Source organism: Melanotaenia boesemani, chromosome 17 (assembly GCF_017639745.1).
Source record: "Melanotaenia boesemani isolate fMelBoe1 chromosome 17, fMelBoe1.pri, whole genome shotgun sequence".
Classification (NCBI taxonomy): domain Eukaryota; kingdom Metazoa; phylum Chordata; class Actinopteri; order Atheriniformes; family Melanotaeniidae; genus Melanotaenia; species Melanotaenia boesemani.
This window is the reverse complement of record NC_055698.1, coordinates 22,078,724-22,101,979: the sequence shown is the minus strand read 5'-3', so window position 1 is coordinate 22,101,979 and position 23,256 is coordinate 22,078,724. Positions and strand designations below refer to the sequence as shown.

General features: G+C 41.2%; 1 protein-coding gene across 5 annotated transcripts; it reads left to right on the top strand.

Annotated features, from left to right (window-relative positions):
* The first annotated feature begins 389 nt into the window (after nucleotides 1-389).
* prrc2a (proline-rich coiled-coil 2A) lies at nucleotides 390-22,867 on the top strand. Of its 5 annotated transcripts, none has more exons than XM_041967086.1 (17): nucleotides 390-498; nucleotides 8,490-8,641; nucleotides 9,575-9,752; nucleotides 9,901-9,997; nucleotides 11,925-12,006; nucleotides 12,092-12,235; nucleotides 12,451-12,692; nucleotides 12,777-12,865; nucleotides 13,010-13,161; nucleotides 13,926-14,040; nucleotides 14,127-14,316; nucleotides 14,516-14,608; nucleotides 14,882-15,422; nucleotides 15,559-15,815; nucleotides 15,989-16,283; nucleotides 16,628-16,850; nucleotides 17,146-22,867. In XM_041967086.1, exons 2-17 carry the CDS (start codon nucleotides 8,527-8,529, stop codon nucleotides 20,165-20,167), a joined length of 5,835 nt encoding a protein of 1,944 aa, XP_041823020.1. In that variant the 5' UTR covers nucleotides 390-498; nucleotides 8,490-8,526; the 3' UTR covers nucleotides 20,168-22,867. The 5 variants fall into 5 exon arrangements, with proteins under 5 accessions (XP_041823020.1, XP_041823021.1, XP_041823019.1 ...); XM_041967087.1 differs by lacking the exon at nucleotides 390-498 and adding an exon at nucleotides 506-676 and having other exon boundaries at nucleotides 13,926-14,028; XM_041967085.1 differs by lacking the exon at nucleotides 390-498 and adding an exon at nucleotides 506-676.
* Nucleotides 22,868-23,256: the final 389 nt, after the last annotated feature.

The window sequence follows — 23,256 nt, the reverse complement described above, 5'->3', positions numbered from 1 at the left end:
ACATGCATCCAGATATACACATTACCCCCTTTCACAATGACAATTGAATAAATATGCAAGATTTATTTTACTTGAGTTATATTCAGATAAGATCAATCTTTTGCAAGCCAGGGGTAGGTTAAACAACAAAAGATGTATGAATTTTCATAGTAAGCTGCCATCTTTAAGTTTTTACAAATATATGAGATAAATCACAGTTTTCAAGTGGCAGTAGTTTCATTCAGTGAGTCTTTGCTTGATTTTAAAATATTTTTCCAACATTCGCCCCTCCTAAATAGGTTTCTAGATGTGTTTCTTCTTTCATTTTTTTATTTTATCTTTTTAAGTATAATAATTATAAAGAGTCGCAAATGTCTTTCTGTAGAGGTCCCAAACGGCTCCCATCTCACGAAATTACCCAGTAGCCGTTGACGGCTCTTTAGGTGACGGATCGAGTCCAGCATCAAGTTTTCTTTTCCCCTTTTCATTTATTTTTGGGAAAAAAGAAAAGGAGTGCAAGTAAGCCGAACACCTTTTTAATTTACACAGTGCCACTCACATTAAAGTTGGTGCGAGTTAAAGCAAAGACCTTCTGTGTGTGCCAATGCGGGAGGTTGCTTAGCTAGCTGCTAGAAAGCTACGTTGTAGCTAACCTCATTCTGCGATACAACCTCGAGACAAGTCGGGACAAGACCAGGTCAGTCGCCGCAGAATTTAGCATGTTTTATGCTAACATAAAGCGGTTAACATATATGGACCAGAAATGGTCATGTTTTAGCTTTGAAATCACGGAATTGGCAAACTGGAAGGATGGTTATTGACAGGGCAGTCTTATTATTTGGAAGCGGTGTCTTGATTGTTGTTGTTAGCCAACATTTGGTGGTTTCTTAGCTTGTTAGCTTATTTTGGTTTATAATATAGCTGATACATGCCATGTTACATATTCAGATGTAATATTTATGTGAATACGCGTTCATTTGTTTGCTTCTTCTTACAAATGGATAATAGATAAGATTGACGTTAAAATATGTTAACGTCCGATATTAACGACCTGAAGCTACGCAGCTGATGTTAGCGGATAAACGTTAGCCATTTCTGAGGCTAGTCCTGTAGTTTCAGCTTATACCATGTCATTTTCCAACACGCTCCTGTAAATTAACATGGCTATATTACATTATGCTACTTTATAAAAAAGAATAGATGTGGGTATCATTGTCATTAGTGTACTTAAATATTCGCTAGGCAAATGATTGTAGTCGTGTGGGCTTTGCTTTTCTTCTATTCTATGTTAACGGCTGTAGGCCTCTACACCGCCATTTTGTTTTGTTCTCCTGATAAAATTGTTTTTTCTGCTTCATCCCCGGGCTCATACCATCTGTTGAACGGGAACATCGTTTATTGAACACGTATAGTCGCGATGTCAACGTGCCAATCTAAGCTCGTAGATCTGAAGAGCAGTAAGCTAATGATAATACAAGGCTTTGAAAATGCATTATGAAACATCAACGCAGTCCCCCTCCCAACGAGAGCACTGAGGCCCTGTATTAACCAGCTAACATCAGTTAGCTCAACAACACATCTTTAGCTTATGTTGTTGCGGTTTGTTAATATTAAACATCCGGCCTTCGATTTTAAGAGTTGTAGCAATCATAAGATTTGGTCTTATGGTCTTTGTCATCGATGTTTAACTGTGACTTTGCAAGCCCTCTTTGTAGGTTACTGTAGTTTAGCTGCTGGTCCCTGTTAATCCTCATACAACATGTAGTTGACCAGCCATCCCACGACCTAATTTTCTAATCTCATCTGGCTATTGAGGCACGGTGCAGTGCTTCTGCCCCATAATCACCGTGTAAAACCCTTTATTTCCTTTTACTTTTGCAATGATTCTTATAATTACAGACACTGTGCACTTTGTTGATGAGTGCACAATAAAAGATAGTTAAGGTCACATTTTATTGTCATTATCGTTATTGTCATTGTTATTATTATGCGTTTTTATTTTCTGTTATCCTTGTTTTGATAATGATCTTAAATACATTTTTTCACTTGGTAAGCACAAGTTGAGGCTATTTACACGATTAGAAATACATTTCATTTACAGTATTTTATTTAATGCATAAATGAATGGAATTAGAGTAAGATAGAGGAATTATTTGAATAGACTTTCATGGAAACATTTAATCTATCTTGAATGATTCTAGTCATTGTAGAATAATGATGGACAGCATGTAAAAATTGAGGAATTGTTTTAGCATAAACCTCCATGCATACCAACCTTTTTAACTTAGGTAAATTTGCTTTTATTTATTAAGAGTAAAATCTGGTGTGCTTTGTCATTTAATGTACTTGCTGATGCACCCTGATATAATTTTACTATTAATAATTATTAATATCAGTCACAATTGTCAATGATCCAACACATTGTCATAGTTTTTGTTGCTCTGGATAGCCTTGTGATCAGGTTTTGCGCTTACCAGGATTTGTAGTACACATTTAATTAATCAGACAAATTAATTATCCTCTCCTGTTGTTTTGTCAACACTTCCTGGGCACTGCTGAAAAAGTGGCTGCTTTTGGTTCTCACAAACCTATCTGATGCTACAATATTTTCATATAGTTGACATTTCTCTGTGCACCCAAATCTGCCCAGTTTGTTTCTCCTGATAGTTGCTCATTTCATTGTGGTCACAGTCTTATGTGGTAATATGTACCAGCAATAAACTAAAAAAAATCTGTCTGAAATCCTTTAACCAGTGTAGATTACACTGGACTTTTGTGGTATAATCGTTGTGGTGTAGAGCTTTTTTTATAATGTGTTTGAGTTGTATTGACTTTAGTATAGAGTTAATTTTGCAGCCCTAAACAAAACTTCTTTTTTGCTATAGTATTCATAAAGATGTTTTTTTTTCTTTATGTTAATAATTGCTGACGTTGTCATTATTCTGGTATGTAAATGTAAAAGGCCAAGTTCACAGATCATTATAATACAGATCAGTATTACAAATAGCATTTGTTGTCCTTGTTTAGTTCTAAATTTGCATTTACTGCTTCTTTGACCATGACTCAATCATGGATCATTTGGATATTCTAATATTCTATTCTTTTCTATTATTGTCTTCCAAAACAAGTCAATAAAATGACAATTGTAGTATAACTGCTTTAGATGATTTATCTGCTCTTAATAACTGCATCTGTGGGACTTGGTAAGGTTAGGTCACAGAGTAATTTGATGGAGGTAGCCAAATCATGCTGAATTGGACAGATGTCAGCAGCATGTGTTTTATTGATGTGCAGTAAAATGAGTTCAGGATAAAGGCCTGGTAGTTGCCATGGAGCCAAACCCTGTCTCAAGGCAAGGCTTGGGAGAATATAATTTATACTGTGTTGCCATAGAAACCAGGGTTCTGCATTTTGCTTTCTTTTGTATAATGTTTTCAGTTATAAGCTGTGTATTAGATCTGCTAACCTCATGTGTGTTTATTCTGTCAATATGCTGAATCTGACCTAACTAAAATCTGTGCAACAATAATGTTTAAGGATTTTTAGGGAATATTTGTACACCAGCTCAAAAGCTGGGGCAGAAGTAGAATTAATTCGGTGAAATGCTGCACAAATGCAACTGTAACAATGGTTAGGATTATTATGACATTGACAAATAATTTATACTTGTTCATTAAGTTATTGACCCTGTCAGTTTTAAATGAGTCATATTTGATTGCTACCTTTGTGCTGTTTATGCCTTTTCATTTGGCTTAAAACCAAAATGTGCCCACAATGACATAGTAGTGTTTGGCTTTGCAACAGCATCCATAATGCTAATGTCAGTATATGCAGTCAGTCAAATGTTTGAAGTGAAGCATCTCAATATTAACAGTTTCAGCCATTAAACCATAGCAGCAAACTATGCAAGTTGAGATGGATGGAACTTATTCTAATGATCATCCAGGAGGATTGCAGTCAGTTCAGTCCTCTTCCTGAAAGAGGCAATTTGTAATATTTAAAATAAACCTAACAGCCATCATAATTGTATTCACCTTTGTGGGTTTTTATTTTATTGATTACATTACATGATGAAGAAAGTTCTGCATTAGGCCAGCAGAGTAAATGATGTTAATGGTTGGCCTTTTTTCACCTGTTTAAATTGTAAAATGCTATTTATTTTTCACTTTGTATAATCCAAAGAATTGAGTTTTTTAATCAACTGCTTATATGGTATATATACAAAAACAGTATTGAGATGGATTTACACAAATTCCCATGTGTTAGAATATCTCAAACTGGAAGATTTTCTTCTATCGCAGGCAGTTGGCTTTAATCTGAAAAGCTTCAGAAAGTGACCGTGGACATTGATTGTCACTAACTGTTATATACAAAAGTTGTGTAACTACAGGGCTCTATATAGAAACCATTTTTGAAGTATTATAGCTAAACTTTACAAGGTGCACCTGTGCCTCTTGGTAGCAGGCATCACAGTTTGTTTTTGTTTTTCCTCCATGATCTAATGAAACACCTGATTGTAAGAAAATGTGATGCGTGTGCAAGTTAATGGAAGCTTGTCATCAGTGTAACACTGAGTGTGATTGAAGCTACATGGGTTATCATCTGTGTTTGTTAGTAAGCAGCCTTTTGAGTTTATTTTTCTAAACCAAAGATCTTTCAGATCATCCTTTGACATTACAGTCCCAAGTTAATGATTAGGGTAATATGTGGAATCTTATATTACTACTCTTGACATAAAAGACTTGCACAGTTTAACAGTAAAGATATTTTACAGAGAAAGGAGCACCATGTATTTCATGTGTGCATATGCATGTGGCAAGTATTTGTCTGAAAACTTCAATCAAAAACGTCATATGACAGCTACACGCAGCTGTGAAGTTAAGTGTGTGTGTGTTAGGGTTGGGCGATTAATCGAATTTTAATCGCAATTACAATCTGGGTTTTCAACGATCATAAAAATGAAAGAATCCGATTATTTTTGTCCTTCTCAGTTTCCTCTTGTGCTGTTTTCAGTTGCAAATCGAGCGCAGCAGGCATTGCAGTTCTCTGCTGCAGACTCTTCCCACAGCCCCGTCTGCTTTAGTTTTATTCAATGCGAGTTGCGAACACCTCGTCAGTTAAGGGCTGGACACACGGGAGGCGACGTCGCTCCTTCTCCATTCATTTTCTATCAAACTTGCGCGATGAGGTGGAAATCGCTGCCCTCCTCCAGCCAAGCGACAGGCAACATTCGTGCATGTGAAATGTTGCGCTCGTTCACGCAGACGTGCACACAGGGGCTTGTGACGCAACACAAGAAAATAGAAAAATGTTCAATTTTTGTAAATCGCAACTAAATAATCCAAAGACACAGAGAGAAAAACGTTATAAACAAATAGAACTTTTTCTCAGTTAACACAGTGAACAACCCGGGATTTAAGAAACTCATCAACACTTTGGACAGACGGCATCACGGCCGTCTCGTCTCCATGTTAGTGGAGTGTCTCTCCCTGCCCTGTATGATGAGTGTGGTGTGAAGGACGTGGCTGCAGTCCAATGTTTTGCCACCGCTGCGGTTAAGCCGCACCATAGAGCCGTATATTAATGTCGCGCTACATTTTATTGTCGCAGATTTCAACGTGAAAACGAAATATCTTCAGACTAATTTTTTCCAGATCACACCGGGCAGAACGTAGCTGCTGGTCTGAGACAAACAATAGCTATTGGGACCTGGTAGAAAGAAACTAGTCTGTACAGACAAGCTTTAAATGTCACACTGACTATATATATATATATACACACACACACACACACACACACAAAAATTGGCCTGATTATCCTGTAGTGTATACCTGCCTTACAGATGTTAGTTAACAACCTTCTAATTCAATTTAGAAAATCTGCTCCAAGTAAACCCTTACCTGGAAATCCAAAAACTCTTTACGTATCAGTCACTGGTCCAACCTTCTCATAGAATACATCATACTGGGAAAACAAGAAATATATTCACCCACAATAATAATAATACCTTCTTTCAGTGACATCTGGAGCTCATTTGTGTTCCAACTTAAGGCAAGACAACACAGGTGAATAGGGTAACATTTATAACCAACGGGTACATCAAGAAACATTGCTGGTTTATTATTCACATTAAAACTTAATTTTTTGTGTTGCAACTTTTCAGATATTTCATGTTAAAATGCAAATGAGGTATTTTATGACCAAAAAATCGCTAAGTTGCATATAAATCTAGGAAAAAATCAGAACACAGGATTAAGTCAGATTCAAACTTTTTTGGGCATTTTGTTGACGTCAAAAGTTTTTACAGAGGGGATTTTGAATATCTCTGTTTTATCACTTCATAATTAAGATAATTCCATCAATAACCAGCATTTTTGCAATGTGTTTGGGATAAAATGGTCTATAAATCAGGCTGTGAATGGGATATTAAAAAATAAAAGCCCTTCTGTAAAAGCTTAAAAAATACAGACAGGAGCATAACTGGAAAGTTTGGTGTCTGTAAGTGCTGCTGAAGTGGAGATTTTTGACCCAGATTACGAGGGAAAAAATAATTTTGAGGAAACATTCTTTTAAGTTGTGGATTTTTAAAATCCAGTACATTTTTGTTCCAAATCACTATTTACATACATTATATCCAATCAGATTAATGAGAACAACAAACCAGATTATAATGCATGAAAGCTGAGAGAATGTGCACATTGGTGTCAAAGGCGACATGTCCTGTTGCATCCTGTGGAGAGTAGGGGAGGGAGGACAAGTTATTCTACAATTCTCTCCTTCAGAAAGACTTAAAACCCTGATTTTATTAATTGATCTTCACTCAGTTAATTCATGTTCACTTAACTGAGTTTTGTCCCTGCTCAGTTGGGGCAAACTGCTGATGCGTTCATTCAAACGTGTAACGTGAGCTATGAGACGCTGGTGTGCTGCGCAATAATCAGCTGTAACCATGCTCCTGTTTTCATTGACAGCTTCATGTCATTAAACCCAAGACTATTTCCCCAGCTGATTTCGGTGTTTATGTTGTCCTGTCTCCTCCTATAAGTGACTATTACTGTTGTTTTCTCTGGGAACATTTTAGAGGTCTTTCTTTATGCGTTTTGTCTTTATAAGTCCTGCGAAAAGCTAAACAGGAAATCAACGGAGCATATCATATGGCCAAAATGATCCAATGAAATTGTCTGAAACTAAGACTAGCCAATGAGAGTCCCTAGCTCAAAACTCTCCCTTTCACTATCAAGTTTAGTTGCTAATACGAGGGGAATTTCAAGTTTGGATGAGATCCCATTGTTCAGCAGAGAAAGAACTTTCAAATGATCAAACTTGACTTGGTGTGTATGCAGACAAAGTTTCATGAAAAGACACCTTAATTGTTGATTTTGGACATTTTCTTAACACTAGCCTGAAAGAAAACAAGTTAAGGAAGATAAACCACAGGATTTAAATTACACGCTTAAAACTGAAGAGTCAAAACAGACTAATTATCGTTAGTCAAAACAGACAAATTTTCACTCTGCTGGACAGCTGTAGCTCAGGAGGGAGAGCAGTCGTCCACCAACTGGAAAGTCGGTGGATCCTTGGGCAAGACACTGAACCCTATGTTGCCTCCCGATGTGCCTATCGGGAGGCAACGACTTAGTGTATGATTGGGTGAATGTGACATGTAGTGTAAAGTACTCTGAGCAGTCAACATGACTGGAAAAGCACTATATAAGTACAGTGCCATTTACCATTTTTGCTATGAATGGATGTATGTAATCCCCAACTTCCTTTGAGCCTGTGAGCCAGGGAGACTGAAAAGCATGTAGAGTGAGATATAACATGCTGCGGTGTTGATAAGATAAAAAACATCTGACTGTTAAGTTTTTTTTTTGTATATATACAAAGACAACGAATAAAGTTTCTTCTAGAGGAAATGTAACCTATAGGGTTCGGTGTTTTGGCCACAGGTTACATGTTGCAGTTAGTAAGTTTAGCTGTTCATATCCTAACTTTCTCAACTGTATCATAGCATTGCAACATGGAACAGTTTATATTATGTCATCTCGTGGTAATCTTCCATCTCATGTTATAAATATATTTCTGCACGAACACTGAACAAAAGCTGGAATTTAAAAGATTAAGTCACAAACCCAATCACAATATTTTGTCAGAAAAATCAAAATTAGATTTTGTTTCAAAATCGCTTAGGCCTGATTAAAATAAGCCAATTCTCAGAAATTACACGTGCGGCTTGTTTACAAGTGATGTTTGTGGTTAGGCAGCAATATGCAGCTTGGCTTTATATTAATGGCAGCTATTAATGCCATATTGTTTTTTTATGACACTATCTTAATATTATTGCAGACCACCATTTTTTAAATATTAAATAAAACAAATATAACAAATATAGTATATTTCAATTTGTGAAATGATTTCTGCTATCATTAATTATTGTGCACTCATCACTTTCACCCTTACTTCGTGAGCATACCTGGTGTGAAATAGCTTTCTCTTCCTTTCTCTTCCAGTCTCAGGGTTCACCATACTCAATGAGCGGACAGCGCAATGTCAGAGCGCTCTGGGCAAACTGCAAAGGGGAAGGAAGGCAAAACCAAGTATGCGTCTCTCAACCTGTTTGATACATACAAAGGAAAGAGCCTTGAAACACAAAAGCCTGTTGGTGAGTATTTGTCTTGTGTCATAACCAAGCTTGAACACACAAGTTTGTGATGTGAATGAATTTTTGTCTTCATGCAGAGGTTTTTTTTGTAACTAAAGGCTCTAATGGGATACATAAAGTATTTTTCATGTGCATGTATAAGCTCAGAGAAAAAGATCTGCTCATTCACAGTTGGACTTTACCCATTGGTGCTTCAATTACAGTTGCCAGGCTGTGCTGTTTGCTGCCACATTGATTATTTTATACTACTGTCTATAGTAGATTTCTTAACTACTGTGATCTGCTGATATTGATAAAATTCTTTAGGGACAGTTTTTAGTAATGGCTAAGGCTTGGAGGGTGAATGACTTCTAAGCCTTAATATGTCAACTGAGCTTTGAAGCCACTGAGCCCAACTTAAGACAGAGGCTTACTTGTGGATGCTGTTTGACTTCTGTGCTGAGTCCCCAGTTTATGTTTTATTCAGTGGTTCCCCATTAGTTCCAAGCAGCTGTCCTCATTCCCAAATTACCATGGACTGCTATTTTGTGTGTTTTTTTTTAATTTATTTATTTTTTTATACCAAGCCTCAAGGAGCAAATGAGGGATTAATATTCACAACAGCTTTTCAGAATCAAGAGGGATTTTTGTTCTTTCTCTTTCTTTCTGTCTCAGGATACAAATCCATTCACTTTTCTAAAAAATGTAATTGATGTGGGTTTGCTTAAAATTTGTATGTCTAGATTATTAATTTTTTACTTTATATAAGCAAACCAAAAACTACCAAACTTGTACCCTTGTATGTTTTTCAACATGTTAATTGCATTTACGGCTCAATAAAACAGGGCTACATCTCTTGTCATCGAGCTGTTCCTCACACCCAGTAGATTTTACCTGTATCATGTTTCAGTCGTTCATCGTTACTAATGACCTGGTCTCTATTCCCCACCTCAGTTCCCCCCCGCCATGGCCTGCAGTCTCTTGGTAAAGTTGCCTCTGCGCGGCGTATGCCACCCCCTGCCAACCTGCCCAGTCTGAAGGCAGAGAACAAAGGCAACGATCCCAACGTCTCGCTTGTTCCCAAAGACGGCACAGGATGGGCAAGCAAACCGGAATCAGCAGACCCAAAGAGGTAACTCACCATTTGAACAGTAGAAGATAAAGATGACAAAGTTTTACTTTATAACGTTACTATAAGTAGTTGTCTTTTTTTTTTTCTTTTAAATATTGTTTTGCTCTGGTCTCATTTCTTGCTTCGGTGACTTGTGGCTTGTTTGCAGTACCGATGCATTGTCAGCACCGCAGCCGGAATCGCAGCAGCCTGTGGCTTCACAGATACCTGCACCGACCCTCCCGAGAACCCCGCCAGCTTCAGAGGTACAGACAGTTTATATACAGTCATGGACAAAATTGTTGGTACCCTTCGGTTAATGAAAGAAAATATCACAATGGTCACAGAAATAACTTGAATCTCACAAAAGTAATAATAAATAAAAATTCTATGAAATTTAACCAATGAAAATCAGGCACTGCTTTTCAACCATGTTTCAACAGAATTATTTAAAAAAATAAACTCATGAAACAGGCCTGGACAAAAATGATGGTACCCTTAACTTAATATTTTGTTGCACAACCTTTTGAGGCAATCACTGCAATCAAACAATTCCTGTAACTGTCAGTGAGACTTCTGCACCTCTCAGCAGGTATTTTGGTCCACTCCTCATAAGCAAACTGCTCCAGTTGTCTCAGGTTTGAAGGAAGCCTTTTCCAGACGGCATGTTTCAGCTCCTCCCAAAGATGCTCAATACGATTTAGGTCAGGGCTCATAGAAGGCCACTTTAGAATAGTCCAATGTTGTCGTCTTAGCCATTCTTGGGTGATTTTAGCTGTGTTTTGGGTCATTGTCCTGTTGCAAGACCCATAACCTGCGACTGAGACCAAGCTTTCTGACACTGGCCAGCACATTTCTCTCTAGAATCTCTTGATAGTCTTGAGATTTCATTGTACCGGCACAGATTCAAGACACCTTGTGCCAGATGCAGCAAAGCAGCCCCAGAACATAACAGAGCCTCCTCCATGTTTCAAAGTAGGGACGGTGTTCTTTTCTTCATATGCTTCATTTTTCCATCTGTAAACATAGAGCTGATGAGCCTTGGCAAAAAGTTCAATTTTTGTCTCATCTGTCCATAGGACATTCTCCCAGAAGCTTTGTGGCTTGTCAACATGTAGTTTGGCTTTTTTATGATTTGTTTTCAACAATGGTGTCCTCCTTGGTCGTCTCCCATTAAGTCCACTTTGGCTCAAACGACGACGGATGGTGCGATCTGACACTGATGTTCCTTGAGCTTGAAGTTGACCTTTATTCTCTTTAAAAGTTTTTCTGGGCTCTTTTGTTACCGTTCGTATTATCCGTCTGTTTGATTTGTCATCAGTTTTCCTCCTGCGGCCACGTCCACGGAGGTTGGCTACAGTCCCATGGATCTTAAATTTCTGAATAATATGTGCAACTGTAGTCACAGGAACATCAAGCTGCTTGGAGATGGTCTTATGGCCTTTACCTTTAACATGCTTGTCTATAATTTTCTTTCTAATCTCCTGAGACAACTCTTTCCTTTGCTTCCTCTGGTCCATATTGAGTGTGGTACACACCATGTCACCAAACAGCACAGTGACTACCTGTAGCTTATATATAGGCCCATTGACTGGTTACAAGATCGTAGACACCTGTAATGCTAATTAGTGGACACACCTTGGATTAACACGTCCCTTTGGTCACATTATTTTCAGTCTTTTGTAGGGGTACCATCATTTTTGTCCAGGCCTGTTTCATGAGTTTATTTTTTTAAATAATTCTGTTGAAACATGGTTGAAAAGCAATGTCTGACTTTCATTGGTTAAATTTCATAGAATTTTTATTTATTATTACTTTTGTGAGATTCAAGTTATTTCTGTGACCATTGTGATATTTTCTTTCATTAACCGAAGGGTACCAACAATTTTGTCCATGACTGTATAAGCAAAATAAAATTCAGAGTAGCTATTATGCATTAGGGGCCACAGAGTGAGCAAAAAAATCCCTAAATTGGGGAAAAAGATGCATTGAAAATCCTGATTATAAATTATTATTATATATTATTATAGATTATAAATCTGATAATCATTTAATAATCCAGTCGTAGCACCCTGAATTGTAATCAGATGGCGAGGCACTTAAGATGGCACACCACTGTCATTAACTGGAGATTTATTGCTGTCATAGTTGACATTAATCATATGGCATTTGTCTGTTGTGCTTGCTCTCTAGGCTCTGGCCCCAACTTCAACCCAGGCCGTAGGGGCAAGGTCCTGGGCACAAGCCAGTGTTACACATGGAACACAAGGGGATGGTGAGTCTGCCCTTTTCCATGCTTTTTGTGAGCATTTTCTGGATTGAATGTTTTTCTGCAGTTAAGCCTTACTCCTTTTTTGCAGGTGGAAAGGGATCAAACCTACCGTCGCCATTCTCTCGCGAGGAATTTCCCACCCTGCAGTCGGCTGGCGACCAGGACAAAGTTGGCAGAGAACAGGCCACTGCAGATCAGTGGTATGGGCCCGGACCAAGCCTCCGCCCCCAGAGTAAGCAATTCTCTCTGAATAATCAGGGATTATTGATCAGCTAGTTGTTTAATACAGTGAAATTTTTCTCTTGAGATTATTTTCTTTAAATAACCTATTTTTATTTAGTTGTCCAGATAAAAATTTTGCGTGTGATTTTTTTTTTTAAATAATTGCATCTTTACTGCGTCTTAACTGCATCTTTACTGACTGTTTTGTTCGATGTTAAATCTCAGACGTTACAAGTTGGCGGGACGGTGGGGGTCGAGCCCTGGCACCCACCCTGCCTGGGGAGGGGGCAGCAGAGGGTGGCACAGCTGGAGCTCTGGTAATGGATGGGGCTGTTGGGGTCGCCCCTCCAAGCTCCCAGAACCATGGGCCACCTAGGAATCCTCCTGCAGGCAGTCCCGCCTTACCCCTGCCCCAGCCCCCAGTGGGGCCTGGGTATCCCCCCTATCGAGGGATCATGCCTCCGTTCGTAAGTTTCCTTTTTCAAATTTCTTTCCCATTCTTTCTGGCATGAAGAAATATCTGTATAAACTGGAACTTTGCTTTTCCTCAGATGTATCCTCCCTATCTACCATTTCCGGCCCCCTATGGCCCTCAGGGGCCCTACAGGTACCCTCCACCTGGGGAAGGGCCCGCTCCAAGGTATGTGTCATAATTTGTATTGTGGCTCGTAGTTTTTAGCTTAATTGATTAAAGAACCACAATTTTACTGTTTTTTTTTTTTTTTTTACAATGACTTGTTTGTATTTTTTGTCACCTCACGTAGAATTTCCTTCATTCTTTCAGATTTTCACGTGGACAGGGTGGACCTGACAACAGGCCACAGGGCGGTCCACGTGAATCAGGTGGAGAGGTGGTAAAACGACCCTCTATCCTAAAGCAGGATGACCTAAAGGAGCTAGATGAGCTGGATCATGATGGAGACGAAGGCTGGGCAGGTACAGAAATTGCTCATTCACAGATGCAAACATTAAAAAAAAGAAAAGAAGTTGGTTTTTTTTCATTTATTTTATAAAATGGGACAGTATTGTTGTCAACGAAAGGGGGGCCCTGCAGAAAAAGTTTTAGAACCACTGTATTAAGAAGAGTTACTAAAATCGAGCGTTAGCTAAAACACGCTACTAGCATTATTATAGCACAAGCTATAAAATTCAGCAGACATCTGTGTATGAGAATTTTGCCAGTGGAGTTCCGTATGACAAAACATCAAAGATGTAGCTTTATTTTATTTTATTTATCGCATCATATCTTCATCGCGACTTTCAGTGTTATTGCATATCATGTTTTCCTGATATCATGCAGCCCTAGTTTTGAGATTTGATTCCTGTTTCCTGAGCATTTGTTTAGTCAAGTAAAATCTTTTGTTTTCATTCATCCAAGGATCACTCTAACTGTAAAAAAAGAACAAAACACAGTTTTATGTTTTAAAGTCATATTATCATGATAAAAAGTTTGCACCAGTTAAAATTCTAATGGCAGTGGATGAGATATGAAGCAATACTGAAGTTGTTTCGTATCACATTTCCTTTCAATCCAAGCAGAGTGGTTCATGTTACTAAAAGTTGCTCAGTGAAGGGAGGGGTAGGAGGAGTGTAGAGGATCAGGTTTGTCATAGTGATGAAAGATGGCTAATGTTGAAATTCGCTCTGCAGAAGGTGGGCACAAATGTGATTTCAATGTCATTTATGTTTTGTGTTAACAGGGGCCCATGAGGAGATTGATTACTCTGCCAAGCTGAAGTTCAGTGATGATGAAGGAGAAGAAGAGGGAGAGGAGGAGAGAACTGAGAGCAAGAGTGACTCCCGGTGTGTGAACAAGTAAATTTAGTTTGTGACTAACTTCATATTATCCAGAAAGCTGAGGCTATACCATGATTTGATTTATTTCCTTATCTTGTTCTTAGTGAGCAGCAGAGGTCCCAGGATGCTCCCAGTGCAACCTCTCATTCTCGAAACTCAGACAGCGGTGGAGACAACCGTCGCACGCCACCCTCTAATGCTGACAATGGCCCCCAGCCCCCTTCTTGCAAGCCAGGGTGGCCAGAGGAGGGAGGAAATAACTGGGGAGGTCAGGGTGCACCATCCAACTACCAGGTAGGCCAAACAGCAACAAAGAGTTTCCCTGTGGTGTCATACTAATGCTATGACAAGTCGTGTCCATATGCGCAACCCTGGGGAGTTTGTCACAGTTAAACAAAGACATATCTCTGGGAAGAGATGTGCTAGTGTTTGTCTGTTTGTCAGTGTAGATTTTTGTGGTGGAACATGGTTAACCGTGTCTGCCTGTATACAGGGGCGCAGGCCTGGATTGGGTGGTCCCCGGGAGCAGCCCTCCCCCCCACCTGGGCCGCTCCTTGGACAAGGGCCCTACTCCTTTTACCGACAGGTAGACATCCAGATAGGCCCTCATAGATTAATCATTTGTGTCATAACCCCATCCGCCGCTCACTGGTTTTACAGCTGGGTCATTTTTAGTTTTAAGTTTTTCGTTGTGAGTTTATATCCGTTTATGTAATCATTCAGTTTTTTATATATATATATATATATATATATAAATTTTTTTTTTTTTTTTTTTTTTTTTTTTGAAGAGATTGGAGACATATCAACTAGACTATTTAAACTTGCTTCATCAAATATCAATTATGTTCTAACAATTTAGGAGCGGTCACTTAACCAGGGTGGATCTCCTGGCCTGGGGAAACCTGCTCCTGCCCAGCATCAGTCAACAGCAGGAGGTCCTACTGCCTCTGCTCAGCCAGGTGTGCTAGTCCATGGGTCCCAGGGAGATGATGAGGATGAGACTTGGCGACAGCGCAGGAAGCAGTCATCCTCTGAGATCTCTGCAGCCGTGGAACGAGCCCGCCGCCGCCGGGAAGAGGAAGAGCGTAGGATGGAGGAGGAGAGACGTGCAGCCTGCGCTGAGAAGCTGAAGAAGCTGGATGAGAAGCAGCAACAGCAGCAGGGCAGCAGCACAGGAGGTGGCAGCAGTAAGACCCCAAGCCTTGATGGAAATTCTACAGCTGCTACAGCAGGCAGCCCAAGTCCATCTATGTCGGCTTCTTCTCCAAACATCAGCCAGCCTCCCTCTCCTTGTGTGGACCATGAAGAGCCTCCAGTTCTGGCCGCCCAACCAGGCTCCAGTACTGGAACAAATGACCATCAACGAGCTAGCAGCAACAGCAGCTATGACTCCAGTGCAGGTGAGTTTTTCAAGTGTAAATGATAAGGTATTGACCTATCTCTGTCGGTCTGAGTTATACATTCACTCATGTATTAATTTTAGATCCAATTTCCACCTTTTATTGCAAGCAACTGATTCAAACTTGCAACTTTTAGATACCCAACAGTGTTCCCAGCCAGCTGTATCACAGCAACAGCAACCCCCACTGGAGATACCCTTACCAGGAGAGAGTAAAGAAGAGGCCATGGTCAGTCCTCACATCCGTGCAGGTAGTGGAGGTGAAAGGGTAATCGACCCAGTGAAGATTGAGAATATTGGTGGGGGAGCAGGTCGGCAAGCTGGTGGTCCTCCGAGCCAGAGTTACTCAAAGTACCAGAAATCGCTCCCACCTCGCTTTCAGAGGCAGCAGCAGGTAAAGATTTGTACTTGTCTTTTGTCAAAAGTAAACATATTACTCAGCCTTATTATAGAATTACAAATTAGTATGTGTCTTTAGGTCACATTTTTAAATAGGGAACTATAAAAATCTGCATTGAAACATCCTGAATCATTTATTTTATTTTGTTTCACATATGTTTGTCTTAGGAGCAGCTCCTGAAGCAGCAGCAGCAGTGGCAACAGCAGCACAGCCAGGCATCACAAAGTCAGCTGTCCCCGCAGCCTCAGGGTCCTCAAGGTCCTTCATCGGGTTCAACGCCCCAGCCGGGTCCTGGACCAAAGCAGGGTGGACCTCTATATCAACCCAGTAATATGGTTCGACCTCCACCTCTGCCAATGAATTTTGACCCTCGTTGGATGATGATGCCCTACATGGACCCTCGCATGATGCAGGGTCGCCCCCCACCCATGGATTACTATTCAGCTGGCATGCACCCATCTGGTGGGTGGATGTTGCACCATGATCTGTCAAACTCATGTCGAGTTGTCAAGACACCAAACCCTAAATTGCTCCTGATAGGTTGTGGTTGAGCGCCTTGCATGGCAGCTTCCGCCATCAGTGTGTGAATGTGTGTGTAAATGGGTGAATATGATTTAAAGCGCTTTGGATAAAAGAGCTGTATAAATAAAGACCATTTGCCATGACAAGTTAAATGTTAAATAAATTACTTCTGCTATTTGACATTAAGGTATTGATGTACTTTGGCCCAGTGATTTAATTCAACAAAATGTCTTATTTGTGGTATCTGTTAACATATTTCTTTTATTATTATTTCATTTTTACAGGGCTTATTGGGCGTGAGCGATCGGATTCAGGGGGATCTGGTTCAGACCCCTTTGACAGGCCGCAACAGCATCCGGGACACCCTAACCGTGGGACCCCCCCTATGGATCCTAAGCTGGCCTGGGTGCCAGAGGTCTTCCCTGGTGGAGCAGAGAACCGTGGGTTAACATCACCCCTACGACAGAAGCAGGCACTGGAGGATGATGATGTGGCAAAGGGGCCCAGGTATGGATTAAGTCAGTTAGGTAAACATCTTAGGTTTAAGTTATTCGAGGTGCACAAAAAGCTCTCTGAGAATCTTAAGTTCCACTATTTGATCTCCTTCATTCTGCTTTGACACTTGATGTGACATCTTCAGAAGCATCTGTAAGATCTTGAGGCAAAGTTTATTGCAGGACTGTAAAAATGATTGCATTGAATCATAATTTATACTGCCTTCAAATCTGACCTTAAGTCATCCTCTAAATTTAGTATTAAATTAAGTTTGTACTTTATGATCTTTCAATCTTTTTTGTCTTAGGAGTGATACTCCTCCACATCGCTTACGAGAGGGTGGATTGGGACCCATCCAGCAGCCTAGCACCTCATCAGCGACATCCAGTCAAACTCCTCCTCCCGTTGGCACTCAAGTCACTGCCCAGGGAAGCAGCCACCACCCTCATCATTACATTGGTGGCCGTGGCAACTACAGCAACTTTCCTGACCAGGGAGCAAGGATGCCTGCACACCAGCAGCATCAGAGGGCAGATGATAGAGGAAGCCAGCCACATAGCTTCTCCCACCAGGATGAAGGTCCTCCCCGAGGATCTCAACAGGGCCAGATATGGGGAGCCACACATCCTCATTATGATCGTAATGGCCGAGCAGACATCCCCCCTGTGGAGAGCAACTCTCATCACCACCACCACCATCACAGCCACCACCCTCAGCCTCACTTCACTCTTCACCCTCATAAGCCAGAAAACAGTCGTGACAGAGTTGGTGATGCCCAAGCTAAGAAGACAGACTCTTCTCCTCCTCTTCACCAACCTTCCCTGTCATCCTCCTGCTCTTCCTCTTCCTCATCTTCTGCCAGAGAGGATGTGAATGTCAAAGTGGCTCAACATCCTCGTCCACCACAAAGAGAGGGTGAATCTGGTATCAGCCACAGTCATGGAGAAAGAGGCAACAGTGGTAACACCAGTAGCAACCATGTGAAACAAGAGAAGGCAGGCCCAGCACATCCACCTCATTCCTCCATCGCCTCTAGCCCACCGCCTTCCCAACATGGTAGTCATAATCAGCCTCAGCAGCATCCCCATCCTAAGTCAAACCAAAGAGGAGGGCGGGAACACAAGACAGAAACCCAGTGGGGCCCACGCCCTGGAAGCAGCAATATGGGTGGGGGGTCCTCTCATGGCAGAAGGGCCAATCATGCAGGAGGTGGGAACAGCTCCCGTGGAGGAGAAGACCCCTCTTATACATCATCAGATCACAAATCTTCCAACCAGACAGGAGGAAGCAATGCCAACAAGAGGGCTGGTCCAATTAAGAAACCAGTTCTGAAGGAAATAAAGAGAGAGGGAGGGGAGGTTGATGGAGGAGAAAAAACAGGCACAGGCTTCGGAAAAGATAAAGAACAAGATGGTGGGCAACCCATCTCCATGAAACAGGAAGCTTCCTCCATCTCCCAGAGCACTTCAGCTCCATCTAAAGACGAGCCAGTTCAGGCAACTAAACCCAGGAATGGAGGAAAAGACCGGTCCTCTGGTGGAGGTGGAGGAGGGCCAGGTAGAGGGCCTAAAGATGTAGATGCCACATCAGGATTTTCAGGATCCACTTCTAGAAGGGACAGAGATCGGTCCTTTGAAAGAGGCAACTCCCACCACCATGGAGTCCCTGCTAAAGGCAGCAGGGCTAGTCGAGGGCGTGGGGGAGAATTTTATGGACGTGGTCGTGGTTACCGAGGCAGCTACACGGCCAGCGCTGGACCTGCTGGTGGCAATCGTGGCAGAATGGGTGGTAGGAGTGGCAGAGACTACCGCTCATCAGGTGGCCACCACCAAGAATCCAAGGGTGAAGGAGCTGGTGGTCGGCATGGCCAGGATCGGTCTCAGCATAATCCTGCCAGGGCCAGAAACAGAAGTGAAACTCGGAGCGAGGGATCAGAGTATGAAGAAATCCCCAAGAGAAGAAGAGAGAGAGGCTCGGAGACTGGTAGCGAGAGTGGTGCAAGTGACCTTGGTCACTCTGACAAAGATGATAACCAAAAACCCAACACCAAGAATGGTTCTGACAATGTCAGTGCTACAGCAAACATTTCATCTGCACCACCGAGAAGTTCCCAGGCACGTGTCTTCACCCCAAGGGGTGTGCCCTCTAGGAGGGGCAGGGGTGGGGGAAGTGGGGGAGGAAACATCTACAGGAGTAGTGGCAATACTGGAGGAACAGGTGGGGGACATCGGGTTGGACCCAGCTCGGGTTCTCTCAGTGGCTCCTCCAAGTCATCCGCTTCAGGCCGAAAACAACAAAGTCAGCCACAAACCTCTGGCCCCAAAGACTTTGGTCGAGGAGGAAATGCAAGAGAAAAGAAGGACAGGGTAGTTGATGGAAGTCAAACTCAAAGTCAGGGGGCCAACCCCACTCAGCCGTCTTTGCCTGCTATGACCCTTGCTCCTCTAGTTTCCTCTGAAAATGGAGGGGTCCTAACCCAGCAAGCTCCAACCAATCCTGCACCAAACTCTGGAGGGCCAAATGTTCCCCCTCTTCCCAGTAACCGTGGGTTTGAGAGACCCCCTAGACGTCGTCGGCATGGGCGGTCACAGCACCAGCAGGACAAACCGCCCCGCTTCCGGAGACTGAAAGAACGGGAGAATGCTGCACGCATCAATGGAGGAGTGGGGGTCATTGGGGGAGGAAGACCATCCTCCCCTTCCCTGAATTCAGTTCAAGACAGTAATGGAGCACCAGTCTCTGCTCCCAACACGGGAAATGCCCAAAATGCTAACCACAATGCCACACTAACCACCAACAATAACAGTGGGGCCGGGCATCTTAACACAAACAATGCAAACAGCCACCACCATCACCACTACAACCAGGGCAATGCTGGTACAACTCACCCCCAACACCACCATAACCACGGAGCAAAATCGCCCGACTTCACCAACCAGAACTCAGACCAGGCCAATGAGGAGTGGGAGACCGCCTCTGAGAGCAGTGACTTCACAGAGTTCAAAGACAGGGAAGGAGGAGTTGGGAAGTCTTATGCTTCTCACCATCACCACCACCTGGGAAGGGGAGGAGGGGGCGGCGGAGGTGGCGGTCTGGTTGAGCGAGAGATGACGAGTAAAGAGCCATTGGCCAATAAAAGAAGCTTCTCAAGCCAACGTCCTGGGATGGAGCGACAGAACCGGCGGGTCAACACTGGAGGAGGAGGAGGGGGAGGTGGAGGCAGAGGTCCTCGTGGCCCTCCTGGTGGTTGCTCCGGTGGGCCTGGCACTGGAGGTGGCAGCCGTGGGGAGAAGCGTGGCAACTGGCCCTCACCAAAAAATAGGAAATGATGGAGTCTAAGAAAACATTTTAGATGAACCCCACCCAAAATTAAAACCCATCCCCTTACATCTTAACCCCTTTTGCTCATTATTTCATGGCTTATCTGTTGGCATCATAACACAGTAGTGTATTATACAGTATATGGAGATGATATTCACATTCACTTATGCTTCCCAGTCACCTGTCCCTTTTGCATCCTTCTATCTACCGTCCGTTATTCAAAATTTCAGTTTTGTTCATTTATGCCCCCACCCCTACTTTTTAAAATTTCCTTTGAGCAATCCCACCCTGGATTAATTTGACAAGCATGTGGTTGTGCAATGAAGATGCACGTTCTTTTGACAGAAAACATTCACACAATGCTCCACAAATATTCACATATACAAGCACAAATGACATCTTTAAAAACACACAAACACATGTACAATAAAAAAAATGTGGGCTTAAATTGGAAAATTAATGTTTGGATTGGGCTAACTTTTATATTTATGTACCTGTGTATATTTCTACCACACTTTGGCCTTGAGTGGTATTCAGTAGTGCAGTTCTGCATTAATTCCCTCACAGAAGGAAAGAGTGCAGAATCATCTTTTAACAAGAATATTGTATCATAACAGGCTTTGTTTCTTGTGTGTGCTTTTTTTTTTTTTTATATAATTTCTGTTAAGTTTCAGACCCTGAGCATCTGCATATGTTAGGAATGTGTGCATGTTGTTTTTCTTCTTTTACACAGCAGGTCATTTGATACCTTTTTACTAAGTTCCCCCAATTCGTCGTTGTTGGTCTCCTGAAAAGTGTCTGGTTACTGTGAGAAGGCCTGATGAAGTACTACTGCTCACCTAAACTTGCATTGATTTGTCTTTAATATCAGTGTTTTCGCAGCTTGTTCAAATAGATGGTGTGATGATTTTTTTGTTTCTTTTAAAATTGTTGACCCAACATTTCATTAGGTTTTGGTTGCTTCTTTTGTAGGAAGTAAGGCTTTTTTGGCCTAATCGTAGCAACCTCCTTACTTGGAGAACTTCTGCACACTGCAAAAATCCCCAAGGACAGTAGTTTTATCCTCTTGACATTTGTTTAACCTATGAAAACTGTATTGATAGCGTGATGGCTTTATTTTAACAACCATTTCCTCAATGACCTTAATTTTTGTGGAACCTCCCCTTTTATTTTCCTCCCTCAAGTTGAAATACCCGGTAGTCTTGTCAGGAAAAAAAATGAGTTTGATGAAGATGTAGGTCATGATATAACACGTTTGACTTTCATAAAATTGTTTATGCTCCAGTAGGTAATTGAATATGTTCTAATAAGCACTCCTTGTAGTATAAAACATCCATGGTTGCTGTTATTCTCTTTGTGTTAATTTTTTCTTTTTTTTTTTGTTTTGGCAAATTACATGTGCTGCAACAGGACAGGTACTCTGTCTGGGCCCAGAGTACAGATCCAGTGTTGTACTATTACACCCCCTCTACTGTCACTCACGTGTGGGACGATGCACTCTGTGCTCTTGTGGAGACTCTTCACACCAAGACTGACTCGGTGTCTGAGGAGAAGTATTTCTCAAAGCGTGTGTACACAGGATGGCTGTTTCTTTACATGAAGCCAACCAGGAGCCCAAGTAAATTGAATTCAGGACTATGCTGAACAGGTGGAAAAGCATCATCTTCCTCAGTTCACACGGTTTCTGAAATTTTACTTGCAACAAATAATGCTGACCTGGAGTAGGAAAAACAAAATGTTGGGTTGATGTAGGATTACACTTTAAACAAAGTTTGTATCACACATAATAGACATAAAACAACTTGAGACGGCATCAAAGGTGAACTAAATTGATTTTCTCATCTGCATCAATTCTGTCACTGCTGTAAGTTGGGGTTTTGTTTGTTTACTGACAACAGTTTGAAGATTGTCTCTGAGATGTTGTGAGTAGGGCATTTGATCGTGTATGTGTGTGCTTGTGTGGATGTGTTTTTTCAGTGTCTGTGTAATAATTTGGGAAGGGGTGGGGGCCAGAGGGTTTAACATGGACGGCAAGCACTTTCTGCCTTGTTTGCCCACATGTGATTTAACAGATATAATTAAGACAATTCTGCTGTTTTCTTAAATACATCCACATGTATACATTCATTTGTGTGTATGATCAGCATCCAAATGAAGAATCTGCTGTGGAGAACTTCACTTTCTTGTGTAATTTAAGCGTAACTTTATTCAACAGGCAAATGAAGTTGGACATATTTTATTTTTCACTGACTTCTTAGCATGAACACACCCATGGTTGCAGCTTGCATTGCCTGTTACTGGTTTATACATTGATAGCTGTACACTTAACACTGACTCAAAGAGTCCTTCATCCCTCCTTAATGTTGATGTGCGCAATATTGTATGTACCCATGTTAAAAGAAAAACAATTAGTGTAATTCCAACAAACGTTCTCAAAGATTGTATTATGTTTTCAGCATTACTGAGGTACCTGGAGTGGTTCAAACTGTTTTTAGCATTTATGGTTTTGGTAATGGAACCGTAATATACACACATGTATGTATGTATATTGGTATGTATCTAAGTTTTGTCTACCCCAACTTACATTCCCACAAACAAATGTTGCCATTTTAGTTCAAGGGAGCAATGTACAAGCAGAGAAGTGTCTTATTATAATAAAGTTATACAGAGAAGGCAAAGTTAAATAAACTACTTTTGATTTAATGGAACATAAAATTGTGTTTCTCATTTTTGTTATAAATGATAGAGTTAAAGTTGAATTTTACATTTTGTCAATGTTGTTCATTGTTGATTGTAAGATGTCTGTGACAGTGTCAAAACACACGATTAATTTTAACTGGTATCAGGTCAGAAAAATTATTTAAAAGAGCATCTCAGAGAGGTAGTCTTTTGGAGGTTCCTCTCTGATATGTTGAACTCATTCACTTTCATCTGAGTATTCGTGGGAGAAATCAGAACACTTGTACTGAAGGGTTGTTACCTGTGATCCTTAAGTACCACTGCATTAAAAACACTATTTTCGAACAACAGCTTTTTGTTGCATCTTCAAGTGGAAGATAAAACTTTACAACAAATAGAAACAATACTACTACTATCA

Bases quoted from the DNA above. Each gene is read 5' to 3' on its own strand.
- prrc2a (XM_041967086.1), top strand. From the start codon at position 8,527: ATGTCAGAGCGCTCTGGGCAAACTGCAAAGGGGAAGGAAGGCAAAACC. The intron at 13,162-13,925 runs GTACAGAAATTG...TTGTGTTAACAG, and splicing joins TGGAGACGAAGGCTGGGCAG to GGGCCCATGAGGAGATTGAT. The intron at 15,816-15,988 runs GTAAAGATTTGT...TGTTTGTCTTAG, and splicing joins GCTTTCAGAGGCAGCAGCAG to GAGCAGCTCCTGAAGCAGCA.